The 24028-nt window shown below is 39.0% G+C and overlaps 5 protein-coding genes across 11 annotated transcripts; 2 read left to right on the top strand and 3 right to left on the bottom strand.

Moving 5' to 3' along the window:
• The first annotated feature begins 2990 nt into the window (after positions 1–2990).
• LOC136781657 (geminin-like) lies at positions 2991–4397 on the top strand. 4 transcript variants are annotated; one of them, XM_066740578.1, is made up of 5 exons: positions 2991–3095; positions 3203–3295; positions 3652–3734; positions 3816–3952; positions 4017–4255. In XM_066740578.1, exons 2-5 carry the CDS (start codon positions 3245–3247, stop codon positions 4253–4255), a joined length of 510 nt encoding a protein of 169 aa, XP_066596675.1. In that variant the 5' UTR covers positions 2991–3095; positions 3203–3244. The 4 variants fall into 4 exon arrangements, with proteins under 4 accessions (XP_066596675.1, XP_066596673.1, XP_066596671.1 ...); XM_066740576.1 differs by having other exon boundaries at positions 2998–3126; XM_066740575.1 differs by adding an exon at positions 4266–4397 and having other exon boundaries at positions 3019–3295; positions 3619–3734; positions 4017–4189.
• A 562-nt stretch (positions 4398–4959) lies between these two features.
• Positions 4960–6304, bottom strand: LOC136781656 (smoothelin-like protein 2). Its single transcript, XM_066740573.1, has 5 exons — positions 6166–6304; positions 5638–5707; positions 5414–5558; positions 5192–5343; positions 4960–5100 (listed from the first exon to the last, which is right to left on the bottom strand). Exons 1-5 carry the CDS (start codon positions 6275–6277, stop codon positions 4977–4979), a joined length of 603 nt encoding a protein of 200 aa, XP_066596670.1. The 5' UTR covers positions 6278–6304; the 3' UTR covers positions 4960–4976.
• Positions 6305–6368: 64 nt separating this feature from the next.
• LOC136781648 (uncharacterized) lies at positions 6369–12649 on the bottom strand. 2 transcript variants are annotated; one of them, XM_066740544.1, is made up of 4 exons: positions 12508–12649; positions 11031–11074; positions 10401–10589; positions 6369–10188 (listed from the first exon to the last, which is right to left on the bottom strand). In XM_066740544.1, exons 2-4 carry the CDS (start codon positions 11044–11046, stop codon positions 6482–6484), a joined length of 3912 nt encoding a protein of 1303 aa, XP_066596641.1. In that variant the 5' UTR covers positions 11047–11074; positions 12508–12649; the 3' UTR covers positions 6369–6481. The 2 variants fall into 2 exon arrangements, with proteins under 2 accessions (XP_066596641.1, XP_066596640.1); XM_066740543.1 differs by lacking the exon at positions 12508–12649 and having other exon boundaries at positions 11031–11157.
• Positions 12650–13158: 509 nt separating this feature from the next.
• On the top strand, positions 13159–16034 carry LOC136781652 (dual oxidase maturation factor 1-like). 2 transcript variants are annotated; one of them, XM_066740554.1, is made up of 8 exons: positions 13159–14052; positions 14275–14444; positions 14508–14565; positions 14686–14823; positions 14880–15102; positions 15161–15372; positions 15447–15642; positions 15716–16034. In XM_066740554.1, exons 2-8 carry the CDS (start codon positions 14280–14282, stop codon positions 15912–15914), a joined length of 1191 nt encoding a protein of 396 aa, XP_066596651.1. In that variant the 5' UTR covers positions 13159–14052; positions 14275–14279; the 3' UTR covers positions 15915–16034. The 2 variants fall into 2 exon arrangements, with proteins under 2 accessions (XP_066596651.1, XP_066596652.1); XM_066740555.1 differs by having other exon boundaries at positions 13954–13957.
• On the bottom strand, positions 16010–23951 carry LOC136781647 (dual oxidase-like). Of its 2 annotated transcripts, XM_066740541.1 has the most exons (19): positions 23128–23951; positions 22589–22672; positions 22317–22478; positions 22065–22252; positions 21375–21579; positions 21111–21280; positions 20797–21033; positions 20282–20727; positions 20012–20213; positions 19476–19802; positions 19179–19403; positions 18879–19097; positions 18566–18769; positions 18186–18498; positions 17738–18112; positions 16988–17667; positions 16522–16677; positions 16307–16435; positions 16010–16232 (listed from the first exon to the last, which is right to left on the bottom strand). In XM_066740541.1, exons 1-19 carry the CDS (start codon positions 23207–23209, stop codon positions 16104–16106), a joined length of 4533 nt encoding a protein of 1510 aa, XP_066596638.1. In that variant the 5' UTR covers positions 23210–23951; the 3' UTR covers positions 16010–16103. The 2 variants fall into 2 exon arrangements, with proteins under 2 accessions (XP_066596638.1, XP_066596639.1); XM_066740542.1 differs by lacking the exons at positions 22589–22672; positions 23128–23951 and having other exon boundaries at positions 22065–22265; positions 22317–22437.
• Positions 23952–24028: the final 77 nt, after the last annotated feature.

Below are 24028 nucleotides of genomic sequence, written 5' to 3'. Positions count from 1 at the left end.
GACATTTAATTTCAATAAAATTCATATAAACAAGAAAAACAACTATTTATTATACAAGAGTAATAAATTTTCATACTTTTTAAAATTCTTAAAAATTATAAAAAGGATAAACTTTTTACAGCATTATTATAAGGGATCATTCATCCTCGGGATAAAATAAAAGAATAAAATTATTTATTTAATAATGACCAACACGATATTTAAAAATTTATTTAATTTTCAATTTACTAGGTAATTATATATGCATTATCAGAACAATTTTCACTTCAATATTCTTTACAATGTTCAATAATAACAAACAATTCTAGATAAACTGTCAAAATACACGAGGAAGATAGAAGTATTACGAAGTATTGTTCGTAAGACTATTACTACATTATAGAAAACTAATATACTAACAGAAATTATAGTGTCGTACTACACATCTTATAGCGTAGTATCCGAAATACTGCACATCCTATAGCGTAGTATCTCAAATGCTACATATCTTATAGCAGAGATGAAACGGGAGATTGCTCATGCGAGGTCCCGAGGCAATCCCTACCGGTAGGCGGCGCTGGTGTTGGCAAACGCGTGTCTCAGGTCCATCTAACCCCTAACGCCATCTATCGGAAGAGACCACGAAGCACGAGCGTTAAGCTTAGAATAGGGTAAAACATATATGCATTGTTGCCAGAAAGCGGAATAAAGAGAGAGCGGAGATATTTTCTCGGACCTCTCTGTCTTTCTCGCTGTTAGCTTCTAGCAGAAGAGTCGAGGCAAAATCTTTCCGTTTCGCTTTGCCGAAAATCTACCAATAATCGATGTCATTTATATTTGCAGGCCAATGCCTTTATACATGATTTTTTCAGCATATTTATTTATCAGCATTGACTTATTTAAATCAATAATAAATTAAGGAAATGCGTATTTGATATATAATAATTATTTTAACTATAATTTCATCGTTATATTTCGCTTATTTCCGTAAAATCTGCATTTCTTTAGTTTATTATTGATTATTGTAAGTCAATGGCAATTAAAAAAAATTTAATCTTAAAAAAAAAAAAAAAGTACCGATCAGGAATCGAACCCGGACCCACGAATCGCCACGCGATTACCTTACCGCCTAGACCACGAGGCTTCTTCAGAGCACCGTAAACAGATAGTCTTTTTAAGGGCTTGAAATCTTCTTTTAAACCATATAAATAAACGAGCAACCGACAGCTTTATTCATTATTATTCTGTCATAATGGTACACAAATTAAGGAATAATTATATTTTGAATAGTTTTCAAAAGCTTTTCCAATAGCCAAGAACGAAGATAAATAATCAACGCTCGCAGTTTCCGTTCTTGGTTATTGGAAAAGCTTTTGAAAATCTACATTATATAATTATTCTTTAATTTGTGTACCATTATCATAGAATAATAATGAATAAAGATGTCGGTTCTTCGTTTATTTATGTTTCAATAGAAGATTTCAAGCCCTTAAAAAGACTATCTGTTTACGGTGCACTGAAGAAGCCTCGTGGTCTAGGCGGTAAGGTAATCGCGTGGCGATTCGTGGGTCCGGGTTCGATTCCTGATCGCTATTTTTCTTTTTTTTTTTTAAGATTAAATTTTTTTTAATTGCCATTGACTTACAATAATCAATAATAAACTAAAGAAATGCAGATTTTACGGAAATAAGCGAAATATAACGATGAAATTATAGTTAAAATAATTATTATATATCAAATACGCATTTCCTTAATTTATTATTGATTTAAATAAGTCAATGCTGATAAATAAATATGCTGAAAAAATCATGTATAAAGGCATTGGCCTGCAAATATAAATGACATCGAATATTGGTAGATTTTCGACAAAGCGAAACGGAAAGATTTTGCCTCGACTCTTCTGCTAGAAGCTAACAGCGAGAAAGACAGAGAGGTCCGAGAAAATATCTCCGCTCTCTCTTTATTCCGCTTTCTGGCAACAATGCATATATGTTTTACCCTATTCTAAGCTTAACGCTCGTGCTTCGTGGTCTCTTCCGATAGATGGCGTTAGGGGTTAGATGGACCTGAGACACGCGTTTGCCAACACCAGCGCCGCCTACCGGTAGGGATTGCCTCGGGACCTCGCATGAGCAATCTCCCGTTTCATCTCTGCTTATAGCGTAGTATCCCAAAGGCTACACATCTTATAGCGTAGTGTCCGAAAGGACACTACGCTATAGGATATGGACACTACGTAGTGTAATTACACTACACTTGGCAACGCTGGCCTAAACCGAGATCCCTCATGCCTGCTTTACCGACAGTACAAGTCAATAAACTATTAGTTTAATAAAACTCAAACTCGAAGCAAATTGAATAAACGGGTGTTTTTAGGACAATATGTCAGTCCTAACGAGTCAATCGAGCTTAAAAAAACTCAAATCGGATGAAGAATAACGTTGTACCACTGTCCCGCGTTCTTGAAGTGGAAATAACGAAAAGTAACCTCTCTTCAAGAACGCGGCACAATGGTACAGCGTTATTTTTTAACTAATTTGAGTGTTTTTAAGTTCGTTTGACTCATTAGGACTGGCACATTGTCCTACAAACGACGGATTTTTCAATTTGCTTCACATTTGAATTCTATTAAACTAATTGTTTATTGACTTGAACTGTCGATAAAGTATGCGTGAGGGATTCCATTGTCTCTAGGTATCGCACTATCTCACAACTTCTCTTCAAGAACGCGGGACAATAGTATAGAGTCATTTTTCATCCTATTTGAATGTTTTTCAGCTCGTTTGACTCGTTAGAACTGGCACCTTGTAATAAAGACGCCCGTTTTTTATTCAATTTGCAACGCATTTGAGTTTTTTATTAAATTAATTGTTTATTGACTTGTACTGTCGGTAAAGTAGGCGTGAGGGATCATTTTATCACCGTTCGATGCGCCACCTAGTGAGCGTTGAGTTGGTGAATAATAGCATTCAGTATTACATAATGTACATGCAAGTCTACAATATTTTAAATTATGCTCTAGCTCTTGTTTCTGATGGTGAGGATTGAGGAGGGGGGACTGGACTTGACTCACTTGACTGGACGACTGGACTTGACTGGAGTAGTAAAAGTGGCGGGTAAATCCGTTGTATCACACTGTTAAATTAGGTTGAATTTTCAACGGCTATAACATATATGAAGATCTTTATAAATTTCAAGCTTTTTTCTCATCAGATTTCTTCAGCTTTTTAGGACCGGTTATATAGTGGATTCAACATTTGATATCATGAAACCTGGAGGCGCCACGAAAGTAGCTATTGCGAAAACAATTTCTGAGGTTAGTATCAAATTAATTGAATTCTCGAAACAGTTTTCGTATAAGTTTATTTCGCTTCTCTCGTCCCTTTCTGTATAAAACCGTTGGTAAAATTGTGATTCGTAAAAATGTCTATTAATGCGTTGGAGGATTCCGTTAAAAAGGTCGTTTTGAAGTGAATTTCAGAGGTCAAATCGTACATAATATGTAAATAAAAATTGCTGATGCTAGAATTTATTATTTGTTTATAACTTTTTTCAGATCTAATATTTTGTATAATCTATTCATTTCCACAATGGTTTTCAAGTATGATAATCCCTTTTAAAATTTTTCATTTCACACAGGATAAAATTAGAAAATCCTTACACACTTTGCAGCCTGCGGCTACTGACAAGGAAAATTTAGTTGGTGGTGGAAGGTCCCTAAGGTCTGGTAATATGGTAAATAAAACACTGAAAGAGTAAGTAATTTATATTAAACTCTGTAGGATGTCATGCTCTTTAAACAGCAGTTAATGATAATTTTAATCATATTATTTCAGTGACGTAGTTGAGAAGCCAAAGTTGGAAAAAATAGATAATAATAAACGAAAGAAATCTCAATACAAGGACAAAGCTGTCCAAACTGCTTATAATAATGGGAAAATAAGTATTGAAGTTGAAGACCTAACATCAGAAGGTATATTTTCAGTAATTCATATTTTACATTTGAAAAAGAATTGTTAAAAAGGGTATTTTTGCAGCTGGGCCAAGTGAAAATTATTATGAAGTATTAGCTGAACGAAGAAGAATAGCCTTGGATGATGCGCTGGAAGAAAACAAAATCCTAGTACAAAGAGTTGCCAAGCTTGAAGAGGAGAAACGTATATACAAAGAAATGCTGGATGAAACCAGATCACTGGTTGAAGTTTTGCAGGTACAATTGATCATGAAATTAAATATTTATTCTGAGTCCTTGACTGGCATTGTTAAATTTGATTGATTCTTTATAGGAAATGATAGGAGAGGATAGGAACAACATAGACAACTCCTTAGAGGATAGTCTCCTTTAATATTCACCAAATGTAAAAAATGATTTAATCCATATTGGATGCAGTTATTAGATTCTCGCGCAACATTCATTGGTTAGTTATTTCTGTTAAATATTGAAAACCATTAATAACACTTAACAGCAAATAGTAAATTTTTGATGAATTGACTGATTTTTACAGAGTATTCTACTGACAGAGAATAATTCGAATATTTGTTATTTGTTCCAATAACTAATTTAAGCAAATGTATCTTTTTTGTCTCTCTCACTTTCTCTCTCTCCTTATTATATATAGATATATGTATATTAATGTAGCGGTATAATTTCTAATCTTTGGGAAATAAATATTTTACAGCTTTAGTAAGCGGCTTAATTCCAAGAAAAATTTTCCGTAAACTCATTAAACACTAGCATAAATAGAGCTCTTCGATAAGCAAGTCAGGCTTTCACGTGGATAAAAATAAACTGTCACGAGTGATAATTCTATTGCACGTACATATTACAAAGTTTTTAGCCCCCTCTTGCTGGTTACAGAGATTTCATTGAAACTCAAGCTTGACGGAATTGTTCGTGAATTCCTGAGCGATCCCCTGAGTGTAACCCCATGAGAATGACCATGATCCAAGTTAAAATTGCGAAAGCAATAAATGGGTCATGATGTTGAAAGAAATGATTAATCTTCGTCTTTGAAGCGACGATAATACGATTGGACATAGGTGAAGACGCATTTCCAGTCTGGCTTGCGCATCACTACCATATCGTCGACATCCAGCAACGGTGCAATTCCAGCAACCTCGCTAAAAAAGTGACAAAAATTTTGTGTCCAACATAAAAAATGACTTGTTATGTACATGTATCACTTAAAGTAACTATACGTCTCTCGCTTACTCAGCTTTGGTAAATGCTAGTTCAAAGTTTTTTCTCTTGTTTTCAGGTCTCAATGAATTGTAATCGAAAGCTTCCGGACGAAAGTGGTGGAGAAGAGCACAAAATGCTAATCCATTACTCCAACTCGTTGAAAAATTATCCAGCTGTACGTTCTAAGGTGAAAATTGGTTTAACAGCAAATAACAAATTAATCAAGTAAACTACAATAATCTTGGTACAAACCTCATATTCTTTGGTTTTAGCTCGACACCATGCCAGAAGTCGTTCTTTTATCTGTACAACGTTATTTTGTACAACAGGCTTTGTGGTGGTGGAGTTAGTAGTGTTGAACTTTAAGCGATAATCTGTTCCTGGTGATTTCAACCCACTAAAAACTAATAATATTCAGAAACAAAACATTGGGAGATTTACCAATTGATATATTTAATCAAATGCTGTTGATATACCTTGGAATAGAGGAGTTTTGTCGATCCAATTGACGAAACTTGGCGAAAGCAGATATAGGCTTCTTTGGTACTGAAAAAGGGCCAAATAGAACAAACGGAACACGTGATAAATCCTGAAATCGTGAATGAATTTCAGCGCTGGTCTTTTATTTACATATATATACCATGTGCGTCTACCGGAGTTTTTAAACTAGTATGTTAGTATTTATACGCATGTATTATCTATATATATATATATATATATATACTACACGCACGCAGCACGAAATAAATAATTTGACGTTCTGCAGCTAGTAACTACTTCCCGCATGGCATATAGGAGAGAGAGAGAGAGAGAGAAGGTGGCAGATTTGGCAGAGGCAAAGAGTCATCACGTGCATACGCTACTGAAACGTAATTTATAAATCTATAGGCGTGCTGCTGTGCGTGTATATTGAGCATTTGACTTTTTAAGTTTCTAACTATAAGGGATAAACGTCGCAATAAAATTGCTACAGCGAAGAAGAAAATCAAAGATAGCTGACTCACTGTTTTTATTTACTGGCGGCACGACTCGACGGACTCGTCCGTCTTTTCGCCTGCGGACAGAGAGAGAGAGAGAGGATGGACGGATTCGAGGAAAAGGCATTTCGTCTAACATCTATATGTATAGTAACGTCGTCTATCGATTGTCATTCTTCTCTATCACAATGTGCGTCACTCAACAGGATGAACAGAGTATTAAGTAGGGCTCTCGTATGCACACACGTTTTTTTCTTTTCTTTACATTCATTAATATATACATATTACAGCGATATCGTCACAGTTGCCGATCAGACACAAGTTGTACAGAGATACGCATCAGTCAACAGTTTTTGCTACTCCTCGTAGCTTCTTGAAAGATGTCATCAAAGACCTTGTCGACGTCGTCGGTTGCCGTTCCAAGTGGATCCAATTCAACGACAGCAGAATTTGGCGATAACAAGAACGAAGCATTATCGGTGTAGAGACCAGGCATGGTTTTGCTTCTCGACAGACCGATGGTGAGGGTTTTCTCAGAATTACGAAAGACCCTGCTGCTGCCATTCACCTTCGATTCTCCCTTCTCATCGATGGGACTCTTGAAGTACCTCTTGATCTTTTCCTCCATCTTTTTTACACTATCAGTATTGGAAGCTTCGTATTGCTTGGATCGAAGCTTCATCGATGATGGTGACTTAGGTTTTGGTGGTTTTGGCGGGCAAGCGGCCTGAGACGCTCCTGGATGCAATGGTGACGATGATGATGGTGATGACGTTGATGATAATTGCTTATAATGCCCGGTGGATGAAGCTGCTAATTGGTGCCACGACTCGGACTTGGACAAAACGATGGATCTGTTCGGTTTGCTCGAGCACAACACGAGATACTCGTCGCTGGAATCGACTTGTTTACCTTTAGCATTCGCGTCTCTCGACGACAATGACGACGATTTTGAGTGCTCGTAAGCTTCTCTGAGTGCACTCACTCTGTTAGTACTACCAGTGGAATAAACAGGATCTGAAACCAGTGGCGAAAAATCCATTTTCCTCGAAGTTTGTAGGTCATTTGTTTTTATCTGTTCTGTTTCGAACATCCTATTTTTGTAGATGGCGTGATGGTCAGTGATGATCGCCGGAGGTGAAGGATGCTGAGCGTAATCCCTTTGACGAATTAGACTCTGCTGGAGCATGTTGTGTCGTTGAATTTCTTGTTCTGGCGTCAAGAGGCTTGATGCTCTCGAGTGAACGAAAGGTGAGCTACTCGAGCGATGATTCTCATCGAAAATCAATAATTCAGGACTTTGTGCTACTGTTCCTATAGCCGACGTGTATCTGGTCACAACACCGATCTCTGACCCAATATCCTGATTCTGAATATCTCGCTTGGACAACGATGGGGACATTATGCAGGGATCCTCTTTTCCCCAAGTGGTCGAATCATTATTGTTAGCATTAATGGAGGAAGCTTGGCAGGAATGGGCCAGCCAAGATGGCTTCTCAGTAGAATCGTACGAGGTACGAATTTCGGAAACCCCGTCACACATTCCAGTTTGAGCTCTACTGCCTGCATTAGTAGAAGGTTGGCAGGACTGAGACAACCAATGTGATTTCTCACTCGTATCAGTACTTATATCTGATTCCACGTCGTTCGTTGCAATTTTAACAATGCTATCCTCACGCATTGGGATTATTGGATGAAAACTGTCGTTTGAAATAGTCGAGGGTTGACAGGAATGAGGTAGCCATTGTGATTTCTCAGTAGATTCGTACGAGCTACGTATCTCAAATTCTTTGTCGCTCGTTCCAATTTTAACAGTCCCATCAACGCGTGATGGAATTATAGGATTAAAACTATTGTTAGTGTGAATCGAAGGATGAGGCAATCGACGTGGTTTTTCACTCATGTCAGTACCAATATCGGGTTCTAGGTCTTTTATTCCAATTTTCATACCGCCATCCATATGTGATGGAACTATGGGATGAAAGCTATTGTTTGGATAAATCAAGGGATGAGGGAGTCGATGTGGTTTCTCACTCGTATCAGTTCCAATATCGGAATCCACTTCTTTCGTTCCGACTTTAACAATCCCATCCACGCGTGATGGAATTATATGATGAAAATTGTTCGTGTGAACCGAAGGCTGGGGTAGTCGACGTGGTTTCTCACCCGGATCGATCGAGTAACCAGTGTGGGATTCGCCATGACTAGTTCCACTTCTAGCCATTCCATTGACGCGCGCTGCGATCGCGGGGTACATAACCTCAGTTGAATTCTTATCACTGTAAGATTGTCGTCTCTGGTCCTTCTCTGTCCTTTTAATCGGTTTCTTATCGAAGGACGTTGTTTTGCCAACGAACGGAGCAAATTGTTTGCAAAAAGAACGATAATCCAGATGACCACTTTCATTTATTGTGCTAGGTCGCTGCTGATCTTTCCTGTCGATCCAAACAGGCCGAGGAAACGATTTCCCCTTCTCCTCTAGTTTTGCCCCGATAGTTCTTGCATCTTGTTCACTTCTGTCGAACATCCTGGCCTTCTCTTTCAAAGTTTTGCCTGTGCTTTGGCTATTCATAGGCCAGTGATACGTCAGAGGAGCTTTGGATCCAGTGTCCGAAGACAGTTTTTCTATCTTTTTGAATGGGGACGATGGTGCATGGCTGAATCCAGAACTACTTTTTGCATTAGACTCTGCAACTGCAATTCGCTTACTTACTGTGTTGAACCGCTGATTCGATGGAGTCTCTTTCTCGTCGAAACTCGTTTTGATATTGGAGAAGCGATTGTTCCAATTCTCGTCGGAAACAAAATTTCGGTTCTTTTGGTAAGCAAAAGTTTTAAATACAGCAGGAGTGGCGGGTAGCACCGAGCCAGGAGAAGAAGCGTCATTGTTCCTGTTGATAAGAGCCAAAAATTTTCTATCGTTTTCGGTTCTAGGTTGGAGCAAGGGTACTATGAGGTTAGCCGAATTCGAACAGGTAACTTTATCTCCGACGTGGATCGGCTTCTTAAGAAAGGCACAGCAGCTGTCACGTATCTGCAGCTTCGAGTAAGTAGGAATATCAATGGTATTGGCTCTTTTTATCTTGGATTTTCTGGCGCTAAATTTATTAACAATCGTTTGTCTCATTGCGTTCGCCATTTTAGGATCCCGAGCCGTCGTGGAAGACGTCATCGTTGTTGGTTGAGAAATGTCATCATAGAAGTCCTTCTGTTCAGGAAGAGATCGCCGAGTTTCCTGAGTGAGACGAGGTTCTTTGTCTCTCAAAGATTGACGCTGATTGATCGCATCCTTCGTGTTTTTATCCTTGATGTCCTCTGATCGTTTATTCTCAAGATTTGGTCCTTTCTCCTCCATCGAAGTGAATCCTGAAGACCTTTTAACCTCCTCCTCCTCCTTCTGCAGCAATTTTCTAGCCAACGCCAGCTCCTCCCTGGATACTCCCACAGTGTGTCTGTTACAGATTTTTCTTCTGCGTACCGCGTTCGACGCTGCAGGAAGAACCGGCGATGTCTGTTGATGATCTATCTGCAAACGACGTAGGAGACTCGAAACCAGTCGAAGAAGATCCAGTTTATTGGTCGGATCGGCAGCACCGTTCTTCAGCAACGCAGTGACGTCTATTCTGTCCAAGGTGTCCTTGAGCCTGGTCAAAGCCGTTTGTATATCGAAACATAGCAAATCCTCCAGAACTCTGAGGTCCTGCCTCAATCCTTGTGATCCTGACTCCACTGCTTTGGTCCTTTCCGTTTCAGGAATCTCCATGGTCTGCTGATGATTTTCCTGATGATTCTCCTTGTAAGAAGCTAGAGAAGCTTCCAGTGCCGTTCTGAGACGTTCTACCAGAACTGGCAAGGAGCCCCAAGCGTCACCGTCGCTCGATTTTCCACCAGGACACTTTGCCTCTTCCTGCAGCACCTCGACTCTCGTCGCACGATCTCTCACGTTTCTCTCCGCTGTGCACGATGGTGCGATCGAATCTGTCAATGTCGTAAAAGCTGTCCCTGTCGTCGTCGTCAATGCGGTTATTGTCGTCGTTGTCGGTGTAGTCACTGAAAAACAACCAACATCACAGTACCATTGAGCCTACGATTCATAGCGACTTTGATCGATTCCCGCCACACTAAATTTACTACGTTCTACACTAAATATGTATTTTTCTACGGTTATTAAAATAAAAAACCCGCGTTTTTTTTTTCTGCCTTGATTCTGCCCTTGCCTGTTATATTTTTAAAAATTCCAAGAATTGGTAACGACTACGTACCTGGTTTGAACTCATCTTTCTTGATACTTGACCACTTGGCTTCTTCCTTAACCTCACTTTGCTTCTCTTTGGTAGCTTCGGCTTTTAGGATGTTCTCAGGATATTCCAGATACAAATTTGACTCATCTGTTGAATTTGTTTTTCCATTTAATTTGCTCTGCCTTCTCTCTTCTTCTGTAGTTGAAAATTCTGTAATTTAAAAGTACTGCTGGTTTGTCTCATTAAAACTCATATTTGTGTTGTATGCAAGTGCAATTGCATGGAAAACGTTCACCATGACATTCAGCATTTCGTGCAGAAGCGAATGTAGGAAGAGGTATCACAGAACGCAATGATGGTAGTGTAGCAGTGACAATCCTTGTTTACGCTTAAATAAGGAAAACAATGTAGTGACTTTTGCGATGCCAGCGATTAGCCATACAGCAAATACAAATAAACGAGAAAAAGCTGATATAATATATACGAAATGCACAAACTCGTTGAATATTTTTCCTCGTACGAAGAGATTGCTTTGCAGAAAAACATTGCCAGTGTCACACTTGTCTCGGATCAAAGAAGCAACAGCAACGGTGGAAAAAAAGGAGAAAAAAATGCAAATGACGACTCAAGCTTTATTTTGCTTCATTTTACCTTCCGTCTCCGACATTTCGTTCTTGTGCTTCGTGCTGGGACCTCTGAAAGTGAAAGCAAATATTGCACCTTTACGTTTATTGCCTCTTTCATCGTCATCATTCTTGTCCATCCATCATCGAACATCGCATACACCACGATATGCCCTGTGTATACTATATATGTATATCTATGTCGTGCAAAAATAACTTTGACCCGCTTTCGTGCGGTTGAAAATGAGGAAATTACCACTGATCGTCATATTTCGTGTTTATAACGGCTCGCCTGGCTTTGCCGCATCACTATTGCCGCTGATCAGTCGCCGTAATTCAGTATTATTCCTACACAAAATATATATCTTTTTGTTGATCGTTTATTCACGAATGAGCGTTCGTCCCCGCGTTCCAAAATTCGCTCGCATCGACGCCCATCGTTTTCGCAGAATTTTCGTCGGTTTATATTTACATTTCGCTTGCACTCTAGTGACGCCGAGAAAAATTAAGGGACGAGAAAAATGATAACAAAACGTTCCTCGATTCGTTTTACCGTTCTCAGTATCCGCTTTATCTTCCTACGTTAAATTTTTTGGCTCGCTAACAGCAGCATTACTCTTAATGTATATTTATCCCGGAATACAAAATAAACTTGGCATTTCCTGCATCTTCTATCGCTTCTATACATATCCATCCCCATTTCAAGCTTTAAACGTGCATTAGCATTTACGAAAAAATAATCTCAAATTTCGCGCGTGGCCATTGGTTGTTGACTATTGGTCGAAATTTCAACCAGTGTTAATTTAGAATCTTACGTGGAAGATTACTGGAGCATTGATTGGGAGAAATAGTATAATCCCGTTACGAATATAGGCCGATAGCTTGAACCGTAAATAGAATGTAGTTTAGGTTTAGGCCGGTATTCATAGTCGTTGCTTATATTTAAGTCTGACTTAAAGTATCGATTGTCCTTTTTCACCTAACAGTAATAGAAAAAGATAACCTATGCTTAAGTCGGTCTTAAATATAAGCAACGACTATGGATCGGTTCCACAAGCCTTGTTTAAACTGGATTAAGTTAATTATGCTATATTCTATGTGACATAAAATATAGCAAAATTAACTTAATCCAGATCAAAAAAGGCTTGTGGAACCGGGCCTATGAATACCGGCCTTAGAGCTGGAGAGAATTTAGAGGAAGCTATAGAAAGAGAGAGGGACAGAGTGTTAGGTGCGATTAATTTCCTATAGAAACACAAGCACACTATTAATATATAAAATTATAAGTAATAGGAAGGATGTAGAAAAGAAGGTACCATTTGATCCTGGACATTATACATGTAAAATATATATATATATATATATTGTTTCATATGTTTTTTTTAGGTAGACACTCTGTTAATTGTAATACAAGAGGGATGATGTTTTTAAATATTGGAAAAATCATAAGGTCCATGGTTGGAAGAATGGTGGTGAAAAAGAGAGATTGAGATAAAAAAATTTACCTTGAAGAACCGGAGGATTGGCCGTGGGGTTAGGCGAAGATTAGGTTACTGTCGAGAGACTGGGCGAGAAAGTGGAAAATTTGCGGATAGCTCCAGAGGTTTTCGATGGTCGAGATGGAGGTGGTGGAGGTGGTGCGCGCTGTCTGTAATAGCGCAGTAATGGCTACGGTAGTACTGCTTGGATTGGACAGAGTACAACGTATAACGTCATCCAGCCGAATTTAGATGGGCCGAAATAGCACGCGAGTTATTGTCGGCAGCGTTTTAACCAGCTTAGATGCATAGTGTATACCTACTGGGTAGTAGTACGTACTACCTAGGCAGCGTTCGTTTATTATACTGTCAATAGCTGTCAGTTACTACTCAGTTACCGAAATCCTATATGTATAAGATGTGAAACTGACAACTACCTGCGTTTGCTTACTATTCTCAATAGCTCTATGGCAATTCTGTAACAAAAACTGTACTATTACAGCTACTTGTTTTTTCTGACTACTGTCAATAGCGAAAATTCTGTAAAATCTGTAACTGACCGCTACCAAATGTCCTTTTACTACTGTCAATAGCGAAAATTCTGTAAAATCTGTAACTGACCACTACCAAGTGTTCTTTTACTATTGTCAATATCGAAAATTCTGTAAAATCTGTAACTGACCACTACCAAGTGTTCTTTTACTTTTATCAATAGCGAAAATTCTGTAAAATCTGTAACTGACCGTTACCAAGTGTTCTTTTACTATTGTCAATAGCGAAAATTCTGTAAGATGTATAATCGATAGCTACCAGCGTTCGCTTAAAATTCTCAATATTTGTAACCGTTACATCTAGGGGCGCTCTGTAACTCTTGTCAATATCAGAAATTCTGTAAGATTTTTAACCGACAGCTATCTCCGTTTGCTTAGCATTTTCAATATCTGTACAGTAAATTTATAACGTATTTGTATAACTGTTACCACTATCTGCGTTCTTTAACTCTTGCGAATAGCGAAAATTCTGTAAGATCTATAACCGACAACCACCTGCGCTCAGTTACTAACCTCGATAACTGCATGCACAGTAATTTTATAGCTACTGCAGCTACCTTTGTTTCTTCGCATACTATTAATGTCTAACAACTGCAGAAATTAATCAAAAATTGTAGCTGCCACACACCTATCTGTAAGAAGCGAACGCATCCCCTGTAAAGTTCTCCCAAACGCAACTGGACCGGTAATCCCACCATCTTAGAATTTGTCATTAGGTGGGATTTTCCGGGATTTTCCCTACTCCCAAATTTTGTTAATTTTATTGTATCAGTGTACACCCCCCATAAGCGTTAGTCCCCACTTTCTCCCACTCTCTCGACAGTCCTCTGAGTCCCCCACCGGCGCAGAACTGACAGCAGTGGCCCTACATGACATTCTCCAGCGCGTTCTCCTTTCGCAACGCACGAAAATTACTTTCGTGCTTGGTCAGTACACACACAGTCAGTACTCTCTGCTCACTCTGGGATCTCACGTCAGTTTAAGGAGGCACTCGAGCTAAAAAGAAGTATTTAATGAAACCGTACGTGCGAGATACCCACAGAGGCCCAGTTATACCAATCGGTATACGTCTCGGTTTACCGTGGAATCCACGACCTTGAATTAATGGATGTTGTAAAAGTGAAAACAAACTGTGTCGCGAGTTTCTCTTTTACGTTGAGCGCAATACACCGACTGACTTTTCTCGGATGAACGACAATAGCGAGCTGTAGCAGTATTCGTATTAATTTGTAATCAATTTTAGGCAGGATGAGGGGATGGTTCGACGCTTTTCGTACGGATGGTGGTCCAACCTTGTACAGTTATAGCAATCGTACACCTGTCACAGGTGACGTGCCCTTGGTCATCGTTTTTGTAATATTCGGCACGATCTTCGCTGCGTTCCTCGTCATTTTTCCTGGTATACGTAAGGAGGTTCGTAGAAATTAATAATCATAATAATAAGAGGATAACGGTTATATAGAAAATTTCTTGCAGAGATTGACGACGTTCCTGACGGTGACACTAAGCCTCTTCGTGGGAGCAACGATTCAAGGTTTATAAAACACGTGTTCGCTTAAAAATTGAGAATGCAGGTGCCGGATGACTCTGCAAAGTTTTTAGAGGTGAGAGTGGGGCTGAAAGGTTTACGAATCTTAATTTGGTTCATTTACAGTTGGTCATTTTGGATCCTCCTGGCACACGAGTTCAGCCAAGATCAGGAGCAGCAGTTATAGCATTTACTCGAAACACAGAACTACAGCTGAGATAGGTGGTTATATCGGATTGATGCATATCAATATAACTTATAGAAGTGAGTCATGGAATCGTTCAGTCAAGATTATTCTGTATAAACTGGGGATTTTTTAGTCCTCCCTGATAACGAAAGCGTCGACGAGGACGTCAACGAGTACAATGAGAGATTTTGGTGGAGAACCTCGGATGAGATGAGGAACTCCTTCAAGCAAGCTCTGCACCAGGGTGCTCCGTTTCCAATAATTTCCTTGGCAGAATATTTCAGTTTGCACCAGGAAGGATTTTCTTGGGGCAATCGGTACAGGGAGGCTGGTTATTACGCCTCGATAACACTATGGTAAATTAACAATTGTCTTATTGAAAAATACTTGATTAAAAGGTAGAAATAATTTCAGGACGTCATTCTCAGCGTGGATACTCATGAATTTATTACTGATGGTGGTACCTCGTTATGGAGCCTATGGCATGATATTCACAGGAATTTGTATGCTCTTGACCAATACTCTTTATTGGTCCTTATTGCCATATGACCCTCTTGTGGCTCATATAAATGGGTCTACTTTGACCTTTGATCTGGGATGGAATTACTGGCTGGTTCTACTAGCTGGTAATGTTGATTTTGTTTAATTGAAAACTTCAATTTTACAGTAGAAATGGGTACTTATGGCAAGAATATTTTAGGTACTAGCTGCACACTCGCAGGAGTGATAATAACAACGATAGACTTGATATTTCCTCATCAATTTTCAACGATTCTCGAAGTTGACTATGATACGCCCTACGACAGACATGTAATAATAGAGGAAAGTTTTGACACTAGAAATGTACGAAGAAAATTACCGAAGACGGAGGATTCCTTGGGGGGTCGTATAATGAGGTAAATGTGTGTAGATACGATAAGAACTTGGCGCGGTGATGAGGTACAGATTTTAAAATAATTTAATTTTTAGTCAATTATCAAATAAGCTACAAAATAGGGCTACGACGAGAGAAGAGATGCCTCGGGGCGTTGTAAATCGAGGATTCGTATCATCTCACGAACCATCCGAATCGCAGCAGCACGAGTCTAACGACAAAAGTGATAGGAGCGACTGGTCCTATCCTTTTCCACCTGCACCCAGAAGGATACCGTGTCGTGCGTCTGATTAAATAAATCAATGTTCCTTACCTGTTATTTAATAAACGAAATAATACACGTAGAACGTTAAAATAGAGTGAAAAAAATCAAATTATCACCTTTGAAGTCTTGTATAAATAAGATTTGGTATTTATTTACATTAGTCGTTTCTCTGTAATTATTTTAAAATTCAATATTCTAGTGCGGTATTGCAGTACTGTTTAACCAAAGTTCTCAAAGTGGTGGATGAAATAGGGTAAACGACGAGTTTTGTTCACCTCGTCACAGGCTGACATAACACTCTTTGTAAGAGGCCTTGGTCCACAGCTGAAAACCCCTATCTTGCTCACCTAGAAAATACCATGGTATCGAAAAATCATCCTCTTCTCAAACGCTATAATTTTATAATCGCTAAGACACTTACGTAACTGTGCTTCTTCTGTACAAACTTGAGGAATGAGGTCATATCCGGTCTACCAAAGTGATTGATGGCCTTCAAGCCTGTGAAGATACTCTGCTTCGACAATCGTTGAAAGTGATTCTCACAAATATACTGGAATATAAAATCGCTTATTTTAAAAGTAAAATAAGAATAAATATTCTTGATGTAACATGTACAAACAAATAATGTAAACTTACCAGCATAGTCGTGCGCAGATCAAACTTGTGGAAAAATTGCGTGATAAATATATGAATCTCAAGAACGTTGGTAACATCCTTTCTCTCGACATCACGAAGGACATCGATAAACCACTCGAAATGCTTGTGAGACGGGCAAATCCATAGGAAGTAAACCTTCGAATAAAAATAAGTAATTAAAAAGTTTATTTAACACTAGATTTATGGACAGAGCCAATTTGACTCATTTCAAGGTATTTCAAAATTATAATTTATATGTAAAAATGTTTTCAATAAATTTTTTAATAATAAATCTTTCATTTAATTTAAAGTAGAACTAATTTCTATATATAAAGCTTCATTTTTCGTGTATTATTCAAATTATTTCACTTTGGTAAAAATAGGTATAATTAACGTCCGTAAATCTAGTGTTAAAAATGGATCTTTAACGAAAATAGCTTGACATTTGGATCAGACTTCACATTACCTTTTTGCAAGCAACTCCAGAGTATCTGTTAGTAGATGTACCAAATACAAGGTCGTTGAGCATAGATGCATATGGCGTAACACCAATCCCACCGCCAACCATAACAGCCACCTCGAACTTGTACCAGTCCTGATTACCACCGCCAAAAGGACCCTCTATCCTGATCTTTGGATGCTCGTCCTCGTGATTAAAATTGCAGGGATCAAAATAATTCCTCAGTTTCCATGTCCATGGTCCCTGGGCCTTAATATGACAAGAGAGGAAGTTCTCGTGCGGTGCGGAAGTCAGCGTGAATGAATGAAACTCGTTGCAATTAAATAGAGTGCAGGCTAATCTGACCCACTGGCCAGATAAATACTTAAGGTTAGGTGGACGATAAAATTTGATTTTAATGACGTCAGATGGTAACAGCTCCGTTTCGATTATGTCAAGAGCCATGTATTTCGTTCGCAGACTGACAACCTTGTCGAGTGCGTAAATGATGCCAGGTCCAATAAAAAAGATCCAAAATCTTGGTGAACCGGATAATCGTGCAAGGCCATGAATCAATGATAGAGCGTAGAGTACTATGTACAAGCAGTGGGTCGACCAGAAGAACTTGTAAGCTTTCTGTCTAATGGTGGGATGTGCGAATACAAAAATTATCGTCATAACGATAAACAATATTATTCCAGTGACACCTATGACAGGGAAACTTATATATTCTTATTGTACTTACTCTACTATCATTATACCGCATTGTATACCTACCAGTGAGAGTTTGGAACAGCCAAAAAGAAATGGTCGGTCTTGCGTCACTGGTGAAGATAAGTTCGCTGCTCAGGCAACGTAAATGGGCTATTGGCTGAGTCGATACGTGATAAAAATTCACAATGTGTCCAACCGTGTGAAGGACAGAAAAGAATAGTGCTGTACAAGCTGCTATTTTATGAAACTGTATATGAGAGTCTAGTGGAATGTATTGCTGAATGGAGAACTCTTTCAGTTTAGTCAAGAGATTTCTCGACATTGTCAACAACAAGAGGCTGTAACAGAACGATAAAGCTGCTGCAGAACCCCTCGTTATAGCTATACCCACTCCCATAATGTGTCTCAGATCAGTATGCTCCATCATGAACGAGTAATCTGCAATGGTATAAGTAAATCTACAGTCAAACCCCTGAAGAATCCATCGCACGAATTAGACCATCTTACTCACGAATGAACCTTTCTACGAAAAGTGCAATGGTGATGACATAAAATACGAAGAGGTAGAAAATGTTTTGTCGATTTTCCTCGAGGAAGGTGGACATGGCATCCCATTGTCTTCGGGACCAGCTCTTGGTAGCTTCCGATGGCAGCTGATCAATGTGAAAACTTGTCATTCTTGCTACATTTGTCGAAGTGTCTAAAAAATTTTGCTTTGCTCCTTTGCAATCGAGGCCAATTGCTACAAAGTCCCCCTTGTACTCTTTCATCATCAACTTAAAATCATTGTAGGTGAGATAATCCTTCCTCTCTAGACCAGCATCCTGAAAGTTCAGTAGAGTGAAGATCAGGCCACAAATGCTCTCAGAACTTTCTGAGAATTTCTGTTACCTGAAACATTCCATCGATCAATTCTGTGACGCTGTCGTCAGACAAACTTGTTGTACGTGCAATTTCCACCAAGGATCTCAACATTTCAGATAGCTCTTCCTTGTCAATCACACCGTTACTGTCCTTATCACACATGTCAAAAATGATTCTTAATTTGTCCTCTGTTTTTCCCCTCGAGAAAAGCAGAACAGTATCGAGGAACTCCTGCAGAATAGTAATTACAAATAAAATACTACTACTATACACTGTTACAACTTCATTTGAAAAAATGTTTTCCATTTCTTTGGATTTTGCTCTACATAGTGTATCACACCTGAAAGGAAATACGACCATCGCCATCTTTATCGACTATGTTGAACATTTTCTTAACGAAAACTGCATCCGGACGCATTCCTAGAGCACTAGCAAATTCTGATTTTGAGAGAGAGGTTCTCATGACCGTGACTACCTCTCCACTATCGCTGTCCTCCGAACGCCTTCTTCTTTCACCAGGTCGAAGACCAAAAGTCAAAGCATACGCCTCCCTGAAGAACTGAGCGGACAAACAGATTGAATCATTTTACGGTAATATTACTAATCATAGATGACAAAACCATTCTTTAACATAAATTACCTGCTCCAACTTTTTCTGCCGTCTCTCTTTGGTCTCAGCTTTGGCAAGCATGATATCACGACTGACTTGAGCGACAGTGAAGCGTTTCTTGTGCGAGGACAGAAAAGCCTCGAGCTTAGCTATGAACTTTCTTCTGGAGGCGAGAGAATCCAGTTCAAGAACAAGATCGTAGTCCCTTGGGATTCGCAAAAGCACCAGAGCCTTTCGTCGATTATTTTGGCCTTCCTGATGCATAAATAAACCATAAATAAGTGTAAAATTGTGAATATTTACACAGGACAAGACAGAAATAATAACCTGTGACTCTTCCATTACAATACTGTTTACTCCTGAAAAATCGAATGTACGCAGTTTTTCGCCTTTTCTATCGACAATGTGGAGGGCAGCTTCAGGACCAAATTTCACTTTCACCAAACGTCGATGATTAGCGTGAAGCCACTCTCGTACTATCATTTTATCAACGCAGATCCTCGTATCACTCTTTCTTTGTATGGCTTCTTGTAAAATCTTTAGTCTCCTTCTGCGTCGATTCTGCAGCTTTACCAGTCCATATCCAGCGCCTGCACATAAAATCGGTACGAATCCCAAGAACACGCATGCGTATATATATACGAACTCGCTACCCTGAAAAAGTTTGTACGTGATTTAACATGTTCTCCACATTATTTAAGAAAATATTGAGAAAAAATCACTCGATTCAAATAAATATTCCAACTTTTTTCATTTAATTGAATGTCATTAATATTAAATAAACATGAAATTTTCACTCTTCTAAATAAGGGCTTATTTGAACGAGAAATGACTCTTTTTCTTAATATATAATTAAATGATACCTCAAAATAGTCGTATCTCTGCAAAGGAACACAGGGCTTTAAAAGCGAAGAATTTAGTTGATAAGGTTGAGGACAAGGATCCCCATCTCGCCATACGAAAACGTCCTTCTGTATAGCATCAGAAGGAATATTGGTAGAATTTATTATCACGTCATAAAGTGTGATACGTTTAATCTCTTCGATCTCAGATTTTGTAAGTATTCTGCAATCAACGAAAGCTTAATAGACGATGTAATTTTTGTAAAATGACACAATTCGATCGTCACATACCCAGCATCCTCATTCTCGAACCAGAATCTATCAGAATCCCTGAGTCTGAGAAATTGTTCCTTGATAACAGTGGAGAATAGTTCACCAGGTCCATCCTTAGACTCGAGCATTCCACCTACATAAACGTCGATATTATCGAGGTTATTTTCGTGGATCTCTATGAGTGTCCTCAGGAGTTCGGGATTGGCGTTAAACAGTTCTGGATTGATCTCGTTCCAAGTTTTCCTACGTGGGAGTTTAAATGCTGACCTAGCTTTGTTGTAATCAGGCAAACCATTATCTCTGCCCCTCATTATATTCAAAGCTGCCAAATCCCTTCGTGAGAATTCCATTGGACCAAACAAATTATTGCGTATGTCGCCACTCAGCAAACTGTCTTCTCTCTCTGCCAACTGAGAACTCATTCCCATCAATAGCTCCTCTATTGTGCTATTCGACAAAATTTCCTGCAACGTGTCATAAATCTATGAATTAACACAGTCTCCAATGAAATCTAAGAAAACAGAAAAGTTTACATTCGAGTCCCACCAGGTGGAGCACAGTCTGATAGCAGGTTGGCCAGTGTTTATCTTTCTGAATTGACAGCTTTCATCCCTGCGATAGATACCAGGTGGAATAAGAGTATGACCAAACCGGAACGCAGCACTCTGAAAAATGTGACTGATACCAGGGTGTAGATCAGATTTGTAACCAGTATAATCCGGTAGTTTCTCGTTCAACAAGGCTGGCAGGTATTCGTACATAATTACGTTCTGCTGGACAAAAAGTTTCGTAGATCAGTTTTGATTTAAGCAAACTTTGAAAAGATAACCGTATACATAGTATATACCTGGATCGTACCAATGACCATTCTCCTTGCTTTTTGAAAGATGACCTCATCGGTCATCTCCTTGGGGCTTTTACGTTGAATTCTCTCAGCGAGGATATTGTGCCATCGATGAAACAAAATCCCCAAAGCTAGCAATGGAGGGTGTTGATTGGTTCTCGGGTCACCAAGTACTAAAATTTCAAAAGTAGCGTTCGTGGAAAGTTCTAAGAACGTTCGCGATACGTTGAATGAGAGAAGAAAACAAAAATAACTAATAATACAAACGGTATAGTCTCTCAGGACTGAGCATTCTCATAACATTTGGTACTGCATGATTGAACAGAGGCGCTCGCATGGTATTCCTAACTGGAAAATTTCTCACGGGTTCCATGAGAAGCGTCCCATTTTTGTAGGCCCTCATAGCGTTGGCCCAGGCCTCGCTACTTGAATACACGAAGCTTCCATCGATCCAGCTGGTAACTTTATTGATCTGTGAGATTGCAAATATTCATCAATAATGCTTTGCAAGTGACAATACACTGAGAAAAACCCATTTGATTCGAGTAAATATTTTGTTGTACAGTACCAATGGAATATTGGGACCGTGCAAACTTACACGGTTGTAGCTAAGTAAGAATGCGTAGGTGTATACTTAAACAAAGATAGTCCGGCAAAAATGACTAAATTTACCGAAACTCAGCGCTGATATTATGCCGATGCATCACTATACATTCATAACCTAATGCTACTGTTTATGTGTACACATAGCGAATACATATGGTATTAATGAAATTTATAATTAAATAGAATAAAGTAAAAAATATTCAAATAATTTTTAATCAAATCAGTTACTTATTAAAATCAAACGCATATATAATTAGCATTATTGGAATAAATCTTTGTTAATGTAAGTATGGATTTATATGAATCAAATAATTTTTTTCAGTATAGAAAATCGATAAAACGGCGATTTACTTGTTCCCGTGGACTATTTGGACTGTGTCCTGTTTGTCTGTCATAATCTGCTCTCAGGAATGGAATGAATTTGTTACCCTGACACTCCTTGTCAAATACAGGGTCGCATTTCTCCACGTCTATTCTGTGGAACTCTATGGGACAACCACTCTCGCTGGCCATTATAATTTCCGAGCTGACAAGCTGACCTTCAATCAAAAGCTAAAATAATGTCACGTGATTTGGTCAATTGTCAATATCTCGTGAAATTACCGAAGAAAGCAAACAACGCAGTTCTGTTTCTGATCGACGGCAGTCCGTCCTCTCCTTGCATGAACAAATCGCTTAATTTTCTCGGTGAGGCTCTATCCTGCCCCGCCATCGTGTACACCCCATCGGAGTAGGCAGCCGGTGCCTTCCTGATGAGCCTGCAGTCTGTAGAAAATGAAATATTTATTTCAAAAATCTCATGCGAAGAATTATATAACGAATTACTTAAAAAGACTACGACTCTTTAATCCTCAAAGAAAAAAAATTGCACTCACCAGCTGATCCCCATTCAGGATGAGCCAAATTGTTGTACCAGCCATCGTACCTCTGCTTATCCGCAAAGTAACCTTTAAATCCAACTGAAAAATTTGGAATTACGATTTGAAAAAGCCGTTATAAGATTGGAATAAATTATATAAAAAATTCAACAAGAAAATAATTATCCAAAGGATTAAGAATTTCATAAAATATTACTCAATCCTCGGATTCAGGAAGCGATTGCGTGATAAAGCACACAATGAGTAACGTTGCAAAATATTTTTGCAGCAGACGGTATGCTATATAGTTGTACTTGTGCAAAGTTTTGCGAAATCGATGGAAGAGAGAATAAACACAGAAACTGAATCAATCGGACGTCAAAGTTATTTCGTAAAATTGATTAAAACTTGCGTTTGAAAAGAAAAGTAATCCAACTACATGTGGAAAGTTGACAGCGAAAGTTTTTAATTATATGGTTACACTACTGGCAGAGGTTAAATTTTCGATAATTCAGGCTGTTTCACTATTTATACACACAAACACAATCTGTACTCACACGTAGCATCGGAGAGGTAAAGCAGTAGGATGAAAAAAAGTGTGGTCAAGCTAGTCGAGTGTGGTTTCCGTCGACGCATCATCGTCCTTTCTCTCGATGGAAGAATCACGCGTGTGCGTGCATTCCATTCACGGTGTGAAAAGCAGCCGGACTGAAATCCACTTGGAGTTTCAATCACGATTCACACGAGGTTCTTCACGGCCAACTTTCTTCAAAGTGGCAGCAGGTTTTCGAGAGTATTGCTATTGCTACTGGTGGTAGCATGGTGAAAAAGTAGCGACGAATGACAGCGAAGAATTTGGTGTGAATCACGTGTTATAGGTTAGAAACGAGAGTATTGGCGTGCTGCCCGCGAACAGGTTGCAACTCGCTCTCAGGCTCTTAGCAGAGTCCAATAGCGTTCTGCTGACTGTGACACTCGTTCGTTGCCACTGTACGAGTTTCTTAACGTTCCAGCACAGGATATCCCCGTTTCTCCGTGCCAGTCCCATCCCACCAAAGCGTTGGACGTGAGAGTGACTCGCCAACGCAAGAGAGAGAAGGCCCAATCGCGGTGAAAGTCAACGGACGGCCTATTTGTTTCGTCCGTTATTTTCTTACAAACTCTGTTTGGCGTTCAACGTGAATCTTGCTTGTATATGTGTATAATACAGCATAAAACTAATGGCTATACAATTTTTACGCATGCATGCGGTTGGAAATGTTTCTTTTGTCATAGGTGTACGTTGTAAACGTGCGATGTATCAGAGATGTTTCACTTTTTAAAATCAATCCACGAACGTTTTTGAAACATTTCTGACATATTGGCGTTGTGCTGCTTGAATTTTTTCGTTTAAGTGTGGTTCTTGCTCGATTTAACTATGGCTATAGAATTTTCACACATTTATTGGAACTGGAAATG

Source organism: Prorops nasuta, unplaced genomic scaffold, assembly GCF_024137725.1.
Source record: "Prorops nasuta isolate Cenicafe-Biocafe unplaced genomic scaffold, Cenicafe_Pnas_1.2 PNAS00024, whole genome shotgun sequence".
NCBI lineage: Eukaryota > Metazoa > Arthropoda > Insecta > Hymenoptera > Bethylidae > Prorops > Prorops nasuta.
The sequence above is the reverse complement of the archived record's forward strand: the minus strand, read 5'-3'. Positions and strand labels throughout refer to the sequence as shown.